Below are 20014 nucleotides of genomic sequence, written 5' to 3'. Positions count from 1 at the left end.
GGAAGCATGGAAAAATTAGGTGAAATGCCCAAAGTCACCAGCAAGTGTTGGAAATAGCATTTGAACCCAGGCAGTTTGTAAAGCTTGTGGTCTTAACCATGTATTCACTATTCTGTTAATATCCCGGTTTAGGATAGCAGCAAGATTAAAGCTCAATGGGGAGAGAGGACTTGAGAGAAGGGGCAGAATCCATCCTGTCTGACCATAAGAGGAGAAAATCAGGATTACAAACGAAAGTAGAGTAAGATGTAGGGTCTAAGGACCTTTGAGCTGCAATCGGTGGATTGTAAGTCCCTCCCAGGGCAGGGTTTGTGTGTTAATTATTTTTGCACCTGGCACAAAGCTGGACCCATAATCAGTCTCAAAAGACATAGTGAATTGAACCACAAGGTTCTCAATGGCAGTGCTTATCTAGCAGGTGTTGGCAGTCACAGAAGAAATAGTTGGTGGGGAGAGGGTGTGCTGGAGGGCTGTCAATATTAGTCTTGGAGTCATACTTATTTTTATTTATTTTTTATTTTTTTAAATAAGATGACCGGTAAGGGGATCTTAACCCTTGACTTGGTGTTGTCAGCACCACGGTCAGCCAGCGAGCTAACCGGCCATCCCTATATGGGATCCGAACCCGGGGCCTTGGTATTCTCAACACCGCACTCTCCCGAGTGAGCCACGGGCCGGCCCGAGGAGTCATACTTACTTGCAGAGGCTTTCTTAACCCTCCCATAGCCTTGGTTACCAATCCTCATTGAAAGTGCAGTGATGTTAGGCTCTCCACCCCAATGCCCACACAGAAATATGCTCCAGGCACCTTGTTTATTCACACAAAAAGGCTGGCCTCTTACAGGTGGAATTGGGCATCGCTCCTGCATTACTGGTCCACTCCATGGGGATACCATTGAATAGACACTTTGAGTAGGTATCCTGAGCAAAATGCCCTTTCCCAACCTCCCTCCTGCTCCAAACTTGATTTGGCTTCGTTGCCAGAAGAGGGGGAGGACAGAGGTGACGCCCCTCAACCACCCCACATCATTGGTTCATGGGTCTCAGCCCTTTTCTAGGATCCCAACCACCTGGAACTGTTACATTTTGCTTTGTAAATTCCTTTATGAAACTATAGGCAGAGTAGGACTGTCAGCTCCTCAGTTATAGGTGTCCTAACCTTACTGGAAGGGATGACTTGGGAAAAGTATATACGGGTAGAATAGAGCTGGGGGAAAGCAGGCCCCTTACAAAAGCTGAATAGCCAGATGTTCACTTTCATAGTTCCGTAAAACTGGCAGGGCAGATATAGATTAAAATAAAGCACAAACTCCACTTAAAGTGCATTACAGCTCAGGAACCAGCTCCCCCTGGGCAGAAGAAGGGAGGGAAGGGCACAGAGGCCACATCAGTCTCCTTCCTTATCTAGGGCCACATGTCTCTCTCCTAGCTTTGTGAAGGGTGATTTACACCCAGGCTGGAATGACTCTCTTTCTGGGCTGATTACATCGGCAAATGCCCCCCAGAGGCCACAGCAGGATGGCCATATTCAGAAGCACAGCCAATAAATCTCAGAGGTTTATATTGCCATTCTCAGATTCTCAGTACCCTCCCTCCTGGCCCTCTGCCAGGCCCTGCGGAAGGAGGGGGCCCCAGTTGGAGGGCTAGGGGAGGAAACCCTCCACTTCTTTCATCACCCTCTTCTCTTTCTCTCTTTCTATGCACTTGTTAGTTCTCATTCTTACAAGTCGTTTTCCCTCTATCTTTAACCTGGGAGCTGGTGGGGACTGGGCTGGATAAGTACCTTTATCCTTATATGTAGACATCCTGGGTTCTGGGCTCAGCTGTGTTTCTACCTAGTTGTGTTATCCTGGCAGCGCAGCTTGCTCTCTGAGACGCTTATCATCTGAAAATGATGGGGCTCCTAAATAGTGTCTCTCTAGTTACCTTCCTCAGTGATCTTGTCTTTGGTCCAGGGAAATCTCTGCTATTTAGTCTGAAGGGGTTTTAATATTTCCATCCTCCCTCATGACTCCAAAGAAGCTGAATTTTTAGAGTCTAGTTTGGTAAAGCTGCTGGGATCTGGCTTCAGGTCTGCTCTCAGCAAAGTCATTTCACTTACCTGTCTGAGACCCATCTTTGCAGAATCTCGAGGTTAATAATAACCACTGAATCTTACCCTTGAAGATACTTAGGAGGGGAATATGAAATCACAGATGTGCAAATTCTAAGAGAAAAATAAATACTAGAAATGCAAGTGCCCTTGTGCTGGTTTGTTCAATTTCTATTATAAGATTTCACTTGTGGTGGGGGCTGTTGTTCCTTGGTGTATGGAGGTGAGGAGAGGGGAGGGTCCGGAAAGTGAGAAAGGGCGCTTTTTTTGAGAAATAGTTGCCCCCCCCCGACATGGAGCGTCTCCAGCGGCAGTCTTGCTAAGCGAAGTTGGCAGCAGACAGCAGGTGGGCACACCGGGGTAGAGCCCCCTCTCTGCACAGACGCCCGACTGCTGCCGTGGCGCGTGCCCACCCCCGGCCCTGGCCCGGCCACCGCCACCGCCACCGCCAGGTTCTAGGTCCAGCAGAAGAGGCGGCGTGGTGCGGACGCGCGCTTCGGAGTTGGAGGGCGGCGCCCAGGACCCTGGTGGGAGAGTGTTGGCGCCGCGCGAGGAGGGGCGGGAGGCGGTGGAGGGAGGCGCAGGCCGAGAGAGCCCGCATCGCAGAGCTCGAGTGTGAGGAGCTAGGGGAGCGCGCCGCCCGCCGCCCGCACCCCGCCATGGGGCGCCCCTCGAGCCCGCGACGGCCGCCGCCCGTGGTGCTGCTGCTGCTGCTGCTAAGTGCGGGTGAGTGTCATCTGTGCGTACGCGGAGCCTGCACCGGCCAGGCCCGTAGGGGGAGGTGGAGGTGAGCGTGGAGGCAGGGTTCGGTCACCGCTGCCCAGAGAGGGCGCAGCCGCCGCCTCGTCCCGTGCGTCCGTCCATCGGAGCCTGGGGAACTGGAGGAGGAATCCAGGGTGCCAGGAAGGACCTGGGTTCCGTGCGTAATACAATGTCTGAGCTGATATAGATTGAGTGCCAGCAGTGGTCTGGTACCCAAGCGTCTGCTCGCTCCCGGTTCCCTCTTCCCTCTTTTGAGGTATGTCTGCGCAGTCCCAGAACAACCCACAGCCAGGCCACTACCACAGCTGCATCTCTAGGAAGCAGGGAGAATCTAATGAGAAGCAGGACTGCCATTTGCTCCCCGTGGGCTTCAACTCTTCCATCCCCTTTAAGGACTAAGGAGGCAGAAACTAGGTAAAGATGAAGAAAGAAGTTTGTTAGAACTGACTTGCCACAAATCAAGGTTATAAACTACTGCCCAGAACTTGCTAACGTTATTATTTAGTTGTATTGTTGAGAATATTACCACCAACCCACGGCCCCCACCCCCGGGGGTATTCTTAATTATTATTTTAACTGGTGCAGAAACTCCCTTTTGGGCAGGATACCCTTTCTCCTGCAAGCACCCAGCACAGTGCCTTGCCATGTGGGTAACAGATACATGATAGATGGTTTGTGGAATATATAGTTCAAGGCCTGGCTTTAGAACCATGCCATTCCCCCAAGGAAGGGGAACCTGGGATCCATGATCCCTAGAAACATGCCCATGACCTTCAGGAGTGGAATGGATGCATGGAATCTCATTGTGGGGCTCCTGCCCAGAGCCTAAGTGGAGGGAAGCCTGAGGCAGAGACCACATACATTGCCCCATGTCTTGTTCCACAAGGTGGTACTGCAGAAATGCAGTTTTGGCAGTGAGACAGATATGAAAAGGAGGAAAAACACTGTTCTATCCAGACTGACTCCATCAGTAAAGCAGGGCAGCAAGACATCACCAGTCTGATTTGACTGCCTAGGAAATTCTACTAATCCTAAAGGTATGGCAGCATGTCAAGATCAAGTGTAAAGATTAAACACTTTCCTCATTGGGCTGGCTGGTTAGCTCAGTTGGTTAGAGCGCAGCATTATAACACCAAGGTCAAAGGTATGGATCCCAGCACAGGCCAGCTGCCAAAAAAACACCTTCCTCCTTAACTAATGAAGTGGAATGGGTGATAGGTCTGTTTTCCACAGTAATATTTGACAGTAGTGGTTTCTAGTTAAGTAGCCTCACTGAAAATCCTTGAAACAGTTATCTAGGAGCTGCTACGTAGGGCCAAGTGCTCCCCAAGAGCACAGACCAATGGAGAGTTTTAACAATTGAGTAGAAAATACTACTGCTCAGGGTCCACCACAGCCAAGCATGAAGGAGATCCTCCAATTCACAGTCTTGACTCAATCTTGACTTGCTACATCTCCTGGTGCATGTTACTTTTCTTTGCTCTTCCATCTGTAAAATGGGTACCTATGCTATGGGCCTCAATGGGGAGAAACAAATGAGGATCTTTTGGCCTGATGCGTACATAGCTTGATATGAGCCATTTGCGCCTACTCATTCTTTGATGAGCCAAGAAGAATACCAAGTCAGGAAGACAGGCTGCTGACTAATCAGTATGAAATAGACGTGACAGTGGCAGCATAAATGAGAAGGGGCGGCAGGTACACTAGACAGTGGTAGATAGACAGTGGTAGAGACTGTAACAAACTGGAAAAGGCATGACTTGTCAAAAGGGGGCAGTCTTTACACAATTGCAGCTGTTACATTGTGGGCGTGTGGGCCCAAATGTTTCAATTTTTCAAGAGAAATTGGAAATGCACAGTTTTATGTGAAATCTTGTGATTTTTAAATGTTGGTCACTATTTACAACTTTAAGAAAATATTGTATAAAAATGCAAAAGGGAAAAAAAAGAAAGAAACAAAAGAAAAATACTGTGTTGACTAAAGAAAACACATCTGCTCACTGGATCAACTTGTGACCTTTGCCCCAGATCAAGCCCTGTGTTTCACGGTCCAGGAAACACAAGTTCCACCCTGCTGTGATGAAATTTAATGTGACCGGTCACCGAAGTTCTTTATTGAGCTGAAATGCCCCTTAATCCACCACCGCTCAAACTTGGTGAACTATCAGCCGAGAAATTAGAGGTTTTCTTTTGAAACGGTTACTACTCAATATTAAGTTAAGTATTTATTTAGTCGATTTACAGCAATAAGACTTGAACTTGCTACATTTCTTTCAGCAACCACTTATTGGGTACCTACCTGAAGTAACTTCTTAAACTTTTAGGATTTTTCAACTTGTTTAAATCCATGTCCCCTTCTGGTAAAGATTTAAAAATCTCATACCTTGGGCCGGCCCGTGGCTCACTCGGGAGAGTGTGGTGCTGATAACACCAAGGCCACGGGTTCAGATCCCATATAGGGAAGGCCGGTTAGCTCACTGGGTGAGCGTGGTGCTGACAACACCAAGTCAAGGGTTAAGATTCCCTTACCAGTCGTCTTTTAGAAATAAAAATAAATAAATAAAAATCTCATACCTTTCTTAAATACTTTTTGAAATTTCAAAAGCTTCTTTAAAAAATCTTTCACATATAAAATCATATATGCTTTTTTGAACTATGCATTCACTTCGGAAATTCTGATATACTCCCAAAAGGGGGTTATCCTTTCTTTTCCCCATTCCCTCCTTTGAGAAATTATGGTTTAATCAAGTCTCCTCATTTTGTAGTTGAAGAAACTAAGGTCCAGAAAGTAAAGTAAATTGTCCCACGCAGGGCTGGAACTAGGGTGAGGCAAGTACAGGGAGTGCCAAGAAACTGAATAGTCAAGATAAAGATAAATAGTATTTTTTTTTTTTTTTTTTTTAAAGATGACCGGTAAGGGGATCTTAACCCTTGACTTGGTGTTGTGAGCACCACGCTCAGCCAGTGAGCGAACCGGCCATCCGTATATGGGATCCGAACCCGGGGCCTTGGTGTTCTTAGCACCACACTCTCCCGAGTGAGCCACGGGCCGGCCCGATAAATAGTATTTTAATGCAATTTTTTTTTTGGTGGCTGGCCAGTATGGGGATCCGAACCCTTTGACTTTGGTGTTATAACATCACGCTGTAACCTGCTGAGCCAACTGGCCAGCCGTCCTTCAATATATATATTTTTAAATTTATCAATATACAATATAGTTGGTTTTCGTGTCCATTTACCAATTCCTCCTTTTCCTCCCTCCTTCTCCCCCGCCCCAATAAACAGCATATCTGTTCATTTGTCTTAACAAGATCAAGGAATTGTTGTGATTGTTGTGACTTCTCCCCCCAACCCCGTTCATTTGTATATTTACTTATGTATTTTTATTAGCTCCCACAAATAAGTGACAACATGCGGTATTTCTCTTTCTGAGCCTGGCTTATTCACTTAATATAATTTTCTCTAAGTTCATCCATGTTACTGCAAATGGTAGTATTTCATTTTTTTTTAATAGCAGAGTAGTATTCCATCATGTAGATATACCACATTTTCCTTATCCACTCATCCATTCAATATTTTTAAAAATAGAAATTAATGCAAAAAAATCCATGATGAACAAAATATCAAAATTTTAAATAGAGTAACCATGCCATGCTGAGGCATATTGGAGCCTGAGGAAAAAGGAAAAATCAGTAGTGGTCCTGTCTTTATTTGTGCATTGGATATGACACCAGTTCTCAAACTTTAGGGAGCATCAGATCTCTAGTGAACTTGCCAAAATTCAGATTAGCAGGCTTTATCATCAGAGATTTCGATTCAGTAGGTCTAAGGTGTGGCTCGGAAATCTGCATTTTAATAAGTAATCTGGTTGATTATGACATGATTGGAAGAGGAGGTTAGAGTAACTGAAGTCTGAGGTCCCTCCCAGTTTTGGGACTCTTTGATTTTAGGTAGAGGAAAGGGGCCCAGAGAAGTTACAGAGGTGGCTCAAAAAATGTTACTGTTATTCATTTGTTTAATCCTTAAACAGTTGGAGCTCACAGTGAACAAGCACTGTTCTAGGCACTGGAGATAGAATACTGATAAAATAGACATGGAAGTCTAGAGGAGGAGATAATAAAAAAGTAAAAAAATATCAAATGGTGATAAGTGCCATGCAGAGATTTGGAGTAATAATGTGTTACAGTGACTAGGAGGCTACTTTACATGGGTTGGTTGGGGAAGTCTTTTCTAAAACTTTAAGCTGTAATCTGAATTACTAGGAGGGGCCAGCCATGTGAAGAGCATTCCAAGCAGAAAGAAAGGCTAGGACAGAAACTCTAAGGTGGAAACAAGCTTGTCCTGTTCAGTGGCAACCAGAAAGAAGGCCAGTGTGCTGGAGACAAGTGGGAAAGGAAGAGAAGGTTAGGTGGTGAGGATAGAGAGGTGGGCAGGGACCAAGGTTTACAAGGCTTTGTAAACCAGGGTATATAAAGTAGACTTTAACCTATGTGCAGTGGAAGTTGTTGGAAGGATTTGAGGTGACCTAACTTAACAGTTTTATTTATTTATTTTTTAAAGATGACTGGTAAGGGGATCTCAACCCTTGACTTGGTGTTGTCAGCACCACGCTCAGCCAGTGAGCGAACCGACCATCCCTATATAGGATCCGAACCCATGGCCTTGGTGTTATCAGCACCGCACTCTCCCAAGTGAGCCACGGGCCGGCCTGTAACTTAACAGTTTTAAAAGATGATCCCATATAATGCCAATCAGCAGTAGAATTATGTTATATTTACACGATGGAATGCTATATGGCAATGGAAATAATATATTTACAACTACACTTAACAGTATGGGTAAATTTCAAAAACAACATTGAACAAAAGAAACCAAGATACAGAAAGCTCATATTTGATTAAAAAATAGGCAAAAGTAATCTCTGATGTTAGAAATCAAGGTTTGGTTTCCTTGGAGGGATGATGACTGGAAGAGGGCTTTTGGGTTACTGGTAATGTTCGGTTCCTTTATCAGGATTCTAGTTACACAGGTGTATTCCATTTGTGAAATTCACTTGAGCTATATTTTTGATTCATGCACTTTTCTGTAGGTAATACTTCAATAAAAAGTTTATTACCAAAGAAGATGTACAAATGGCTAAGAAGCACATAAAAATAGGCTCAACATTCTTAGTCATTAGGGAAATGCAAATGAGAACCACAATGAGAAACCACTTCATATCCACAAGGATAGCTATAATTTTTATTTTTATTTTTATTTTTTAATTATTTTTTTTTTTTAATTTTTTTTTTTTTGTCTTTTTCGTGACCGGCACTCAGCCAGTGAGTGCACCAGCCATTCCTATATAGGATCCGAACCCGTGGCGGAAGCGTCGCCACACTCCCAGCGCGGTACTCTCCCGAGTGCGCCACAGGCTCGGCCCGATAGCTATAATTTTTAAAAAAGCAAAACAAAAACAAAAAACCCCAGAAAATAAAAAGAGTTGGCAAATATGGGGAGAAATCAGAATCCTTGTACATTGCTGGTGGGAATATAAAATGGTGTGGCTGCTGTGGAAAACAGTAGTTTTGGAAAATTTGGCAGTTCCACAAAAAGTTAAACATAGAAATACCGTAAGAGGCAGCAGTTCCACTCCTAGGTATATACTCCCCCAAATCAAAAACACACATTCAAACAAATACTTGTACATGAATGTTCAAGGTCTATATAAGCACTATTCATAATAACCAAAAGGTGGAAACATCTAACACCAAGGTCAAGGGTTCGAATCCCCATACAAGCCAGCTGCCAAAAATCAACAAATAAACAAAAGGTTGAAACAACTGAAATGCACATCAACCGATGAATAGATCAACTGTGACATATCCATACAGTGAAATACTATTTATCCATAAAAAAGAATGAAGTACTGATACATGCTACAATGTGAATGAACCTCAAGAAAACTATGCTAGGTGAAAGAAGCCACATACAAAAGATTGTATATTATATGATTCCATTTATCTGAAATATTCAGAATAGATAAATTCATACAGACAGAAAGCAGATTAGTTGCCAGAGGTTAGGAAGGGAGAATGGGGGGTGACTGTTTAATGGGTATGGGTTTCTTTTTGGAGTAATGAAAATGTATTGGAATTAGTTAGCAGTGATAGTTGCCCAATGTGGTGAGGGGCCTCAGGCCTAGGCCACACACCCCTGACACATACAGCCAGCCCAGCGATGACCACCAAGCTGCAGCAAGAAGATCCCCAGGTTCCTGAGCTGGGATGGGGGGGGATGAGGGCTTTTGCCACATCCCCCTGACATCTGCACCCAGCCTGGCAATGACCAAGCCACTGCTGGAAGCTGTGGGAATGAGGGGGCTGCCACGGGCCTCAATCCTGCCCCTCCTCCTTCCTCCTTCCATTCCGTTTCCTTCCCCTTTCCCCCTCCCCCTCCTTTCCAACTGCTCCACAACAACATCATAGAATGTAAAAAATAATATTAAAATTACATAAAATTAATTAATTAAACATGCTCTTATCATAAAAAACAAAAAAAGAAAAGAAAAGGTATCTAGATGGTGTGAGAGAATGGGCTTGGAAGATGGAATCGGGGAGACCAGAAAGCAGGCTTAGCAGTAATTCAGACAAGAGTTGATAGTGGCTTGAGCTAAAGAGGTGGTAACATACATGGAGAAAAGTGGATAGATCCCAGATATGTTGTGGAGTTAACAGGACTTGGATTGAACACAGAATGTGAAGGAAAGAGAAGAATTAAAATGATTCCTAGATTTTTCACTTTGAACAGCTAGGGGGATGATGGTGTTCTATTACCCCATGATGGGGACCCTAACCAGGATGCAGGGGCTTCCTCTAGAGCTGATCTATAACGAACCTTGGTGTTTCTGAGTGATTAACAGGGTCAGATTACCTTTTTTCCCCCTTCTGGTAATAGCTCCCCACCCCAACCCCAACCAGTTCCTACCTTAAGTTACTTTTAAGTGACTTTTAATGGAAGACTCAAAGCTGTTGCTAACTCTCATTTAGTAGTCCCTTGCCCATTCTCAACCCTCTGTTCATGATACCAGCCCTACCCATGGTATGGCTCTGCCCAGAGCCTTCTTCCCCTGTGCTTGGCGGGGTCATCAGGCTCAGCTCCAAATAACTGTCCTCTTCCTCCTTCCTGGAGGCTGAGCAGCATCTCTTCAAATTCCCGTTTCTTCTTGGGCCTGATCTGTTCCGTCCAGATTGTGACAGCTGCAGACTGTCCAGACCTGCTGGGCTTCTTTCTCTCCACACTTCTTTCTAAAGGCCCTTTGTGCTACTTTAAGACTTTCTCAAGATTTCATCAGGAATCCCCCCACACTACCTGATACCTTGGTCCTCCCGGACAGCTACTCTGACCTTATGTGAACCTCACTTGATTTCTCCCTTCACAGGGGGCCCCCTTCTCACAGAGAGTCGGCTCATTAACAGCTGTATCCAGGCCAGGAGGAAGTGCCAGGCTGACCCCATTTGCAATGCTGCCTACCACCACCTGCATTCCTGCACCACTGGTATAAGCACCCCATTGCCCTCAAAGGAGCCATCAGTCCCTGTGGACTGCCTAGAGGCAGCACAGCCCCTCAGGAACACCTCTCTGATAGGCTGTACATGCCACCGGCGCATGAAGAACCAAACTACCTGCCTGGACATCTATTGGACTGTTCACCCTGTCCGCAGCCTTGGTGAGTCCCCCATCTTAGAGTGGAATAAGCTGGGGAAGATGGCTCCTTGGAGGGTGTTTTTTAATCCTGCAGAATATGGGCTACCTGGTAGATTCTGATAGGGATGATAATGAAGCTCTATATTTGACATCATCAGTAGAGGTGGAGGGAGAAATTGGCAGTATCCTTTTGGGCCCTCACAACTCTGCCCTCTGTCCTCCCTACTTCCCGCTTTCTTACCTGCCAACAAGTACTCTCTCTTGGCAGAGTTCTGAACCAGGCTGCGGCCTAACCTGGGGAGCTCCTGAAACAGAAGGGTATCAAGAAGAGGCGGGGAAGGGGATCTTAACCCATAAACAGGCTCCAAATACCATGTAATCCACAAGTTCAGAGAGACTGGGATCTTGGTCCAGCCTTCGAAAGAAAGGATACTCAGGATACTCATTAACCAGATGGGAGATGGTAAGAGAGAGAAGGCACAGAAACAGCCAAAGAGAGGATCCACCTTTGACTCTTTTCATAGATGCCTGTATTTATTAGTCAGCTTTTAGTGGACTATGTTGCAGTAACAAAACAGTGACTTGCAGGTTTGGTTCTTGTTCATGCTCTGTGTTGGCTGTTTGATGTGTCTTCATTCTGGAATCCAAGCTAAAGGTGCAGCTTCAAATGGGATGTTCCCTTCTCATGGCAGAAGGAAATGAGCACTGGCAGAACTATGTGATGATTTGTTTATCTATTTATTTAAAGATGACCAGTAAGGGGATCTTAAAACCTAGACTTGGTGTTGTCAGCACCACGCTCTCCTAAGTGAGCTAACTGGCCATCCTTGCACAGGGATCCGAACCCACGGCCTTGGTGTTATCAGCACCACACGCTCACAAGTGAGTCACAGGCCAACCCTAGAACTATGTGATGATTTTAAAAGCTTCTGCTTGGATGTTACATCCACTACTTCTACTCACATTCTATTGACAGAGCAAGTGATTTGGCCAGGCCTGACATCACTGGGTGGGGAAGTATATGTCTCCCTCAGGGAGACATCAAAAATCTCATGGCAGTAAGTGAGGATATGTAATCTTACAGGGAAGGCAAAGAATAATTGGAAACAATAATGCAATCTACCATAGTCTGCCACTTGGTCAAAATATTCATTTCCCTCCCTTCCACAAGTAAAATACACTCACTTTTCAAGGAAGATGCCATAACGTGACATCAGGCTCCAAGTCTAGATTTCATGATGGTTTCTATATCGAGTCCGGATGTGGCTCCTCTTGATCTAGAAACCTGTGTACTAAAAAGACAAGTCATCTGCCTCCTATACATACTCACTAGTATAAATGAAATAAAGGAAGAGGGTCAGGATAACCACAACAAATACTCTCAGAAAGGGGAGGAATGGAAGGCACACAGCAGATATTGATTCATTGCAATTCTGAAATCCTGCTAGACAAATGTTGCAAGGGCCCTCTTCCATGGGGATAGGGATTGTTCTCTAATAAGGCCCTGTTTCTGCTCTATGGGTTGCATTGTTCTCCAGGATACTTGGCACAGCCCTCCAGGAGGTCCTTCCATTTCCATTGTTCTCTTTGGCCACATTTGAAAAAGACATTGGAGATTACAACCTCCTTGGAGACTGAGCAGCATTCCCAGACTGCTTCCTGCCTGAGGAATGTTGGGACATTTTAAGTCTCAAATAGTTACAGTCTCTTTTAACCCAGACTGGTAGCTCATGGCAGTACCAGTCTCTCAAAACATAATTGCTTTCTATACCTTTGATTTCTGTCATCTCATGTGTGTCAGTAGCCTTTCCCACAATTCAACACATGCATCTGTTTCTAGACCTAATTAGAAGTACCTTGCCGTTATCTAGGCTTCTGTGGGAGAGCCACTACTTTCATCTTTTTCCCCTGAGTACATTTGTCCAACTAGCAGGATTTATTGGCTACCATCTTAATCAATTGAGAGATCTCCACAAATGGCATAATAGCCACACACTTGATTTGGTCTTTTACCCAAGGTTGAGTTGTAATCAACCTTACCGCTCAAAGCATTTTTCAATTTTATCTTTTATCATTTGAATATGAGAAATAGTTGAATCTCTTAATCCTTCAAGTCCTGGAATTTCTGGATTCTCTTTTCCATTTCCTCCCTACTTGGGAACTGGCCAATCCTTTTCCGAGTTTATATCTTTCTTATAGTGCCTTGTCAAATGCAGCCAATAGCACTCAAGACATACTAGTAACCTTCTGTTTCTCAACTTCTTCCCCTTAAAGCACAAGCTTATTCAGCATATTATCTTCTTTACATGTTATTACAAGCAACAGTTTTACCAAATGCTTTGCAGCTGCATAATACGAACAGCCATCTTTCCAGCCCCCAGCTTCTTCACTGCCTACTTCCCAGTCCCAAAGTGAATGCCACACATTTTAGGTATTTTTGTTACTATAGCACTCCACTTCTAGGTACCAATTGCATTTTTAATGAGAACTGCTAGGTTATGCTGCAGTAACAAACAACCTCCATATCTCTGGCTTTCAACAACAGAAATGTACTTCTTGCTCATGTTACACATCTGCTGCAGGTTTCCATGGGTTGGCTTTGTCTCTGTTCTGTCTTCTTCATTCGAGGATCCAGGTTGGTAGAGGGAAAAGAGTCACAGCATAACCATGTGATAGTTCTTAAAGCTTCTGGTCAGATGTGATTTATATCACTTCAGCTCACAATCCATAGGCCAGAGCAAGTCACATGGCCAAGCCTGACATCAGTGGAGTGCAGAAGTATGGTCCTCTCATAGGAGGTGTGAAAGTCACATGGCAGTATATGGGGAGGTATAATTTTCCCACAGGGTGGGCAGCAAATAATTGGAAACAATAATGCAATTCACCACACTCCTGTTCCCTGCTTTTCTACTCCCCATCCTAATCACTTGTCTCTCAGAACTTCCCCTAAGACTTCTCCTTGGATCTTGTCACTCCCTGCTTTTCCCTCAGCAACTCCCAGTTTCCCTGTGTATCTAGCCCATCCTTTCCTGTTTGCCTGACATCATCCATATTCCTTCCTTCCAGAAGATGCATTCACAAAAGCTTATAGGATGACATCCCTACAAGCTCACCTCCCTCATCTCTCACTTCCAACAAGATTTATCAACCAACTTTTATTGAGAAACTACCCTGTGTTTGAACTATGCAGCAAATTTATAAGCCCTAGTAAGTCCCCTTAAGGGGCCCACAGCCCCACAGGGGTGACTGAGATGCCTTTGCTTGAGATCACTGTCTCTTTTCCTTCTCTGTTTTTCTCAGTCACATTCAGTTTGATGCCTGGCCTCACTTCCATTTCCCCGTTGTATTTCCATGGCTATGCATTTCCATAGCCAAGCAGTCGGGCCTGGAACAAAGAGTACACCATTATCCCTTCCCTAATAGCAAGAGAAAACAAGACAGAGTCCCCTTGCCTGATTGTGTACCCACAGGCAATATGTCTAGTGGTTAGGAGCAGAGACTCTGGAACCCGATAGTCCAGATTTTAAATCCCTGCTCCACTTATTAGCTTATGTGAGCCTGAGCAAGTAACCTAACCTATCTTCTTACTCAGTTTCTTCTTACCTACCCAAAGACTTCTGGGAGGATGAAATAAGATTGTGTATGTATCTTACTTATACCTAACACACAGTGCCAGCATACAGTGTGCCCACAAATTGTAGCTTTTGTTATTCTTGTCAGTTTATTCATCAAGCCCAACCTATACCTTTATAGCCCTGCATTTTTCTCATCTCTGCATAGCTTGGAGCTATTTAGGTACAGGCTGAGCCTTTTCCTTTTCTCTGCAGGGCTTTGAGGTCTGACCCAGCAGCCTGAGCCCCTTCTGCTCCCACCCACCCTGGTCCTCAACGTTCTGTTGCTCCCCACCTTGTCTTTAGGTGACTATGAGCTGGATATCTCCCCCTATGAAGACACGGTGATCAGCAAACCCTGGAAAATGAATCTCAGCAAACTGAACATCTTCAAACCAGGTGGGGAAGGCAAGCCTAGGCTAGGGAGTGGGAGGCTGGGCCTGGACCCTGAGGGAAGGGTGTCTGGGGGGAACACAAGCTGAGGGGCTTCTAGGGAAGAGTTTTTAGCTTGCCAGGTTATTAAAGAAGCACTGTATCAGGATGGAAGTCTGAGCTATGGGCATGGTCTAGTCTCACAGGAGTCATCAAAAAGCAACAGTTATCAGGGAGGCATTCCAAGAGAGCCCATTAGGGCTCCCTGGTTCCAAAAGGCAGGTCCCTACAAAGGGTGTGGTGGGAGTGGAAGCAATCCCAGAAAAAATGTGCTGAAATGGAATATTTACCCACATTCAAGGCAGCTAGGAAAGTAGCTTTTTTGTCCCTGAAGACTAGAAAATTGCTTGTTTTCAACCATTCTAATGGGAATGGGCGAGGTGTTGGGCAGGGAAAATAGTGAGAGAGAGAGTGTGACTCCGCACAGGGGTGACTCAGGATGGAGAGCCATCAGTCTGGCAAGGATGCATGTTTTTCAGGAAAGTGAGGCTGTGAGTTAATTGAGAAGGAACACACACACATGCACTCTTTTGGGAAAGATGCAAGCTTTGCTGTATAGTTAGATCCATATGTTAGAATTAGAATTTTGAGAAAAAAACATAGAGATTTATACATGGAAAACTCTTAGTTACAACAAATCAGTGAATAATCTGTTCCAGTTACTCAATTGTTCTGGCTGCTGTAATATTCTGTGAATAGAAATATCATTATAATTTCCCAAGGCTCAGAATATGGGGAACTTTTATATATGAATCAGTAGATGGGCCGGCCCGTGGCTCACTCAGGAGAGTGTGGTGCTGATAACACCAAGGCCACGGGTTCGGATCCCATATAGGGATGGCCGGTTGCTCACTGGGTGAGCGTGGTGCTGACAACACCAAGTCAAGGGTTAAGATCCCCTTACCGGTCATCTTTTTTTAAAAAAAAAAAAAAAAAAAAAGAATCAGTAGATGAAAGATGGATAGATGACATTAAAACCAAGCAGAATAGACAGGTGCAAACCAAACCAAGACCAAACCAAAAACCTGAATAGAATTTGGTTGCACGTATTTGGGACAGTTCAGAAAGTATTTTAGTAATCAGCCACAATGTATATTGACAAAATAAAATTTAAAAAAAAAAAAAAAAAAAAAAGAAAGTATTTTAGAATGTTGCAGGGCCTCTAGGTTATGATTTCCATCATCAGATCTTACTGCATAGCACTGAGAAAAGGGTTTTGGTTATTTGAGCTTTCTGGCTGCTTGAATTCTAGATAAATGAGTGTTGGATGTATATAGAGGATGATGGTGATGATGATGATTTTACCTAATCAGGATGAGGAGTAGGATGGGGAAGCCTTCAGAATACCGTCTATAGTTTGTGGGTAGAGGGAGAGCCCTGGATTAGGAATGGCTATTCAAGACAGTCCTCCCTTTCCTGCTACCCCCACTATCTTCCTTGTCAAATCAGGGGTTTGCCGGGGGTCTAGGGAGATCGGGATGCAGGTAAGCAGATAAGACGCGGCCTGATGACTTGGTGCGCCTCTCCCTCCAGATTGGGACCTCTGCCTCAAGTTTGCCATGTTGTGTACTCGTAATGACAAGTGCGACCAGCTGCGCAAGGCCTACGGGGAGGCGTGCTCCGCACCCCGCTGCCAGCGCCATGTCTGCCTCCGGCAGCTGCGCGCTTTCTTTGAGAAGGCGGCGGAGCCCCACGCGCAGGGCCTTTTGCTGTGCCCATGTGCACCCACTGACCGGGGCTGCGGGGAGCGCCGGCGCAACACCATTGCCCCCAGCTGCGCGCTGCCTTCTGAGGCCCCCAACTGCCTGGATCAGCGGCGCCTCTGCTTCTCCGACCTGCTGTGCAGGTACGAGGTGTGGGCGGGTAGGGTGGGCAAGGACGTGGTGTGCGCCACTCTTTCCCCGCCACCTTCTGTGCGGGGCTGGGTCTGACACCCCCCCCCCCCCCCCCAGGAACCCTGGACCCACTCACTGGCTGCTTCGCCAAGTAGCCACCTTGGATATTTATGAAACTCTTTTCTCAAAAAGAATATTTTTTTTTCTTTGTGTAAAACTTCAGAAAATATAAAAATGTATTAAAAATACCACTTGAAATTCCATCACATGAAGATTATCTACTATACTCTGGGGAGCATTTCCTTCCAGTCATGCTTCTATCTGGATAACAAAAGTAGACATTCTGGGGATATATTTGTGTCTTGCTTTTTTTCACTTATGGTACATATCTCAAGCATTTTCCCATGCAGGCAGTATGGAGTAGTAGTAAGACAGGTTCTGAAGTCAGACAGATGTGAATTTAAATCTTGAGTCCAAATCAATCAATCAATCAATCTTGGGTCCAAGTGATCTTGAGCACATCACTTAACCTAAAATTCCATTGCTTAACCTAAGGTTCTGTTTAGTCCTCCACAAAAACTGTAAAAATAATGCACACCCGGTGGGATCTGGTGAGAGTTAAATTACATAATTTATGTAGAGTGCTTAGTTTATGAGTGCTAAGTAACTGCTCAATAAATGGGAGAGCTTATTTTGTCATTTACTATCCCTTAAGAACTTGATTTTTATTTTTATTTATTTATTTATTTATTTATTTATTTTAAAAGATGGCCGGTAAAGGGATCTTAACCCTTGACTTGGTGTTGTCAGCACCAGACTCACCCATTGAACTAACCGGCCATCCCTATATGGGATCCGAACCCATGGCCTTGGTGTTACCATCACCACACTCTCCCAAGTGAGCCACGGGCTGGCCCCCGAGAATTTGATTTTTAAATACCTATATTGTATTCCATTGTATGGATGCCTCATACTTTATTTAGCCATTCCTCTATTGTTGGATATTTAGGTTTTCTTTATTGCTATAAATAATGCTGCAATAAATATCACTCTCATTATTTAATCTTTGTTCACAAATGTAATTATAATTTAGGATGTATTCCTACAAGTGGCATTATCAGATCAAAGGTCATGAAGATTTGTAAGATATTTGATGCATATTCTCCAGAAAATCTGAAGTTTTGATCTGGCTTTCCTCCGCTTTCTCAAGACAAAACACCAAATTGAAGTTATTCATTCAAGTGACATTTGTTGACAATACGAGTCACATCAATGTTGATTTGCAACTTGTTTCCACAACTTCCCTGTTTGTAACCTTGGGCAAATTACTTAACCTCTCTGAGTACCACCTTCCTCATCTATAAACTATCACATAGGGCACTAAATAACCATATTACTAACATTTATTGAGTATTTACTATGGTCTGGATACTGTTTTGCATACTTAAAATGTATTAACTCATCTAAACCTTACAAGAACCCTATAAGATAGATGCAAAATGTTATGAAAACTGCAGAAATATATACAGAAAAAGAAGCTCATAATTACATCACCCAAAGAAAACCAGCTTTTCCTATTGTAGAATGAGTGTTAATAATAACCATATCTGGGCTGGCCAGTTAGCTCAGTTGTTTAGAGTGTGGTGCCGATAACACCAAGGTCAAGGGTTTGGATCTGTGTACAGGCTGGCCACCAAAATAATAATAATAATGATAGCAATATCTAAAATTTATTAAGCACTTAATATGTACCAGGCACTATGCTAAGTGCTATACATGCATTTTCCTATTTCATCCTCATAGAAATCCACAAGGTAGTACTGTTGTCTCTATTTTACAGTCAAGGAAACTGAGGTTAAAGAGACTGCCTGATGTCTCATAAATAACTAGGGATTGTGGAACCCAAATTCAGAGTGACATACTATGGGGGCAAGGTGACGGTACATTTAATTGTGTCAGGGACAGGTTTCACTGGAGAGAAGTGCCTGGGCCAGGCTCTGAAGGCAGAAGAGGATTTGGCATGAGGATGGACATGCCACACTAAAGGCGCAGCAAGTGTGAAGGCTGCAGGCCAGACGCTCAATGGGGACTCTTGGAATTTCCCTTCTTGCAGATCACGCCTGGTGGATTTCCAGACCCACTGCCGTCCCATGGACATCCTAGGGACTTGTGCAACAGAGCAGTCCAGATGTCTGCGAGCATACCTGGGGCTAATAGGTGAGGCTGGGGGCATGTGAAGGGAGCCCATGAGTTGGCTAGCTCTGAGGGTGAAAATGCTCTGGAGACTGAACCCAGATGGTGTGGTCCTTAGATGGGTGGGAGCTGAAATTAGGGTTGGCCCAAGCCCTGACAACCCCTTCCTTTACCCTACAGGGACTGCTATGACCCCCAACTTTGTTAGCAACGCCAACATCAGTGTTGCCTTAAGCTGCACCTGCCGAGGCAGTGGCAACCTGCAAGAGAAGTGTGAACAGCTAGAAGGGTCCTTCTCCCACAACCCCTGCCTCAGTGAGTGTGCTCTACTTGTTCCTAACTTTAATGGCTGGGTTGGCTGGACCCAGTGGGAGGGAAAGTTCAGCTCTGTGGCCCAGACTGGTTCCATATATCTCCTTCAGATGGAGCAGCCCTCTTCTCAGCATAGGTTTCCATCCCTGCAGCCAGAGTCTTTCTTCCTTCTCCCACTCCCTGAGTGACCCCCCACAATGCCTGTTCAACCTTTCTGGGCCCCAGGGACATCTCCAGCTCAAGGAGCAAGCAAGTGGAATGACACGATATCCCGTTCCCACCTTGCACCCACCTGTTCCCCTATATCCCAGGGTCCCTGTGGCATTTCCTTTCCTTCCTTGGGAGCCTGAGAGATCTCCTGCCATCACGGCCTTCTCTCCTCTCTTCCAATCTGCCTTCTCTCCTCTCTTCCAATCTGCCTTCTCTCCTCTCTTCAGTGAAGGCCATTGCAGCTAAGATGCGTTTTCACAGCCAGCTCTTCTCCCAGGACTGGGCAGGCACTACCTTTTCTGTGATGGAACGCCAGGTAGGGCCTCCTCTGTTACACTGCTCATACTTTACCAGACCAGCTGGAGAAAATCCAAACCAGGCATATAAGGGGAGAGGGGAAGGGGGTTGACCTCCTTGTTGCAGTGAATACTATAGACATCTAATGGACACTTCAGGGGAAGGGGGTGGTCTTGACTGAGGCTGAGGTGGTGAAGGGAAGGATAGTCCCCCGAGCTGACTGCATTCCATTGCTTCCACAGAATAAAAACCCTGCTCTGAGGCCCCAGCCCTGGGCGCCCGCTCTTTTCTCCTGCACACTTACCTTGATCCTGCTCCTGAGCCTCTGGTAGCTGGACTTCCCCGGCGCCCTCTTCACCTCCACCACACCCCGCTGGACTTGCAGCCTGTGAGGAGTGAGGAGAGGACAGCATCAGAAAGGAGTTGCAGTGCTCAGTGTGACAATCCTGACCCCACCTGGCAGGTCCAGTCTTCTCCAGATGAGGGAGGCCACAGTAGAAGCTAGGGGCTATGGCCTCCAGATCCCGTTCCCTCCACCCCTACCTCCACTTCTGACTCAGGCTGCCCCTTCTTAGGACTTGGTG

At 45.2% G+C, this 20014-nt stretch overlaps 1 protein-coding gene across 1 annotated transcript; it reads left to right on the top strand.

Annotated features, from left to right (window-relative positions):
• Positions 1-2740: 2740 nt before the first annotated feature.
• GFRA3 (GDNF family receptor alpha 3) lies at positions 2741-19762 on the top strand. The gene is made up of 8 exons (XM_063088242.1): positions 2741-2818; positions 10275-10562; positions 14458-14550; positions 16117-16429; positions 18532-18635; positions 18792-18926; positions 19361-19449; positions 19673-19762. The coding sequence occupies exons 1-8, from the start codon at positions 2752-2754 to the stop codon at positions 19760-19762; spliced, it is 1179 nt and encodes a 392-aa protein (XP_062944312.1). The 5' UTR covers positions 2741-2751.
• Positions 19763-20014: the final 252 nt, after the last annotated feature.

The sequence above is a fragment of the Cynocephalus volans genome, chromosome 2, assembly GCF_027409185.1.
Source record: "Cynocephalus volans isolate mCynVol1 chromosome 2, mCynVol1.pri, whole genome shotgun sequence".
In the NCBI taxonomy this organism is placed as follows: domain Eukaryota; kingdom Metazoa; phylum Chordata; class Mammalia; order Dermoptera; family Cynocephalidae; genus Cynocephalus; species Cynocephalus volans.
This window is presented reverse-complemented; position numbering and strand designations above follow the sequence as displayed.

Bases quoted from the DNA above. Each gene is read 5' to 3' on its own strand.
- GFRA3 (XM_063088242.1), top strand. From the start codon at position 2,752: ATGGGGCGCCCCTCGAGCCCGCGACGGCCGCCGCCCGTGGTGCTGCTG. The intron at 10,563-14,457 runs GTGAGTCCCCCA...CCTTGTCTTTAG, and splicing joins TCACCCTGTCCGCAGCCTTG to GTGACTATGAGCTGGATATC. The intron at 19,450-19,672 runs GTAGGGCCTCCT...TTGCTTCCACAG, and splicing joins TTTCTGTGATGGAACGCCAG to AATAAAAACCCTGCTCTGAG.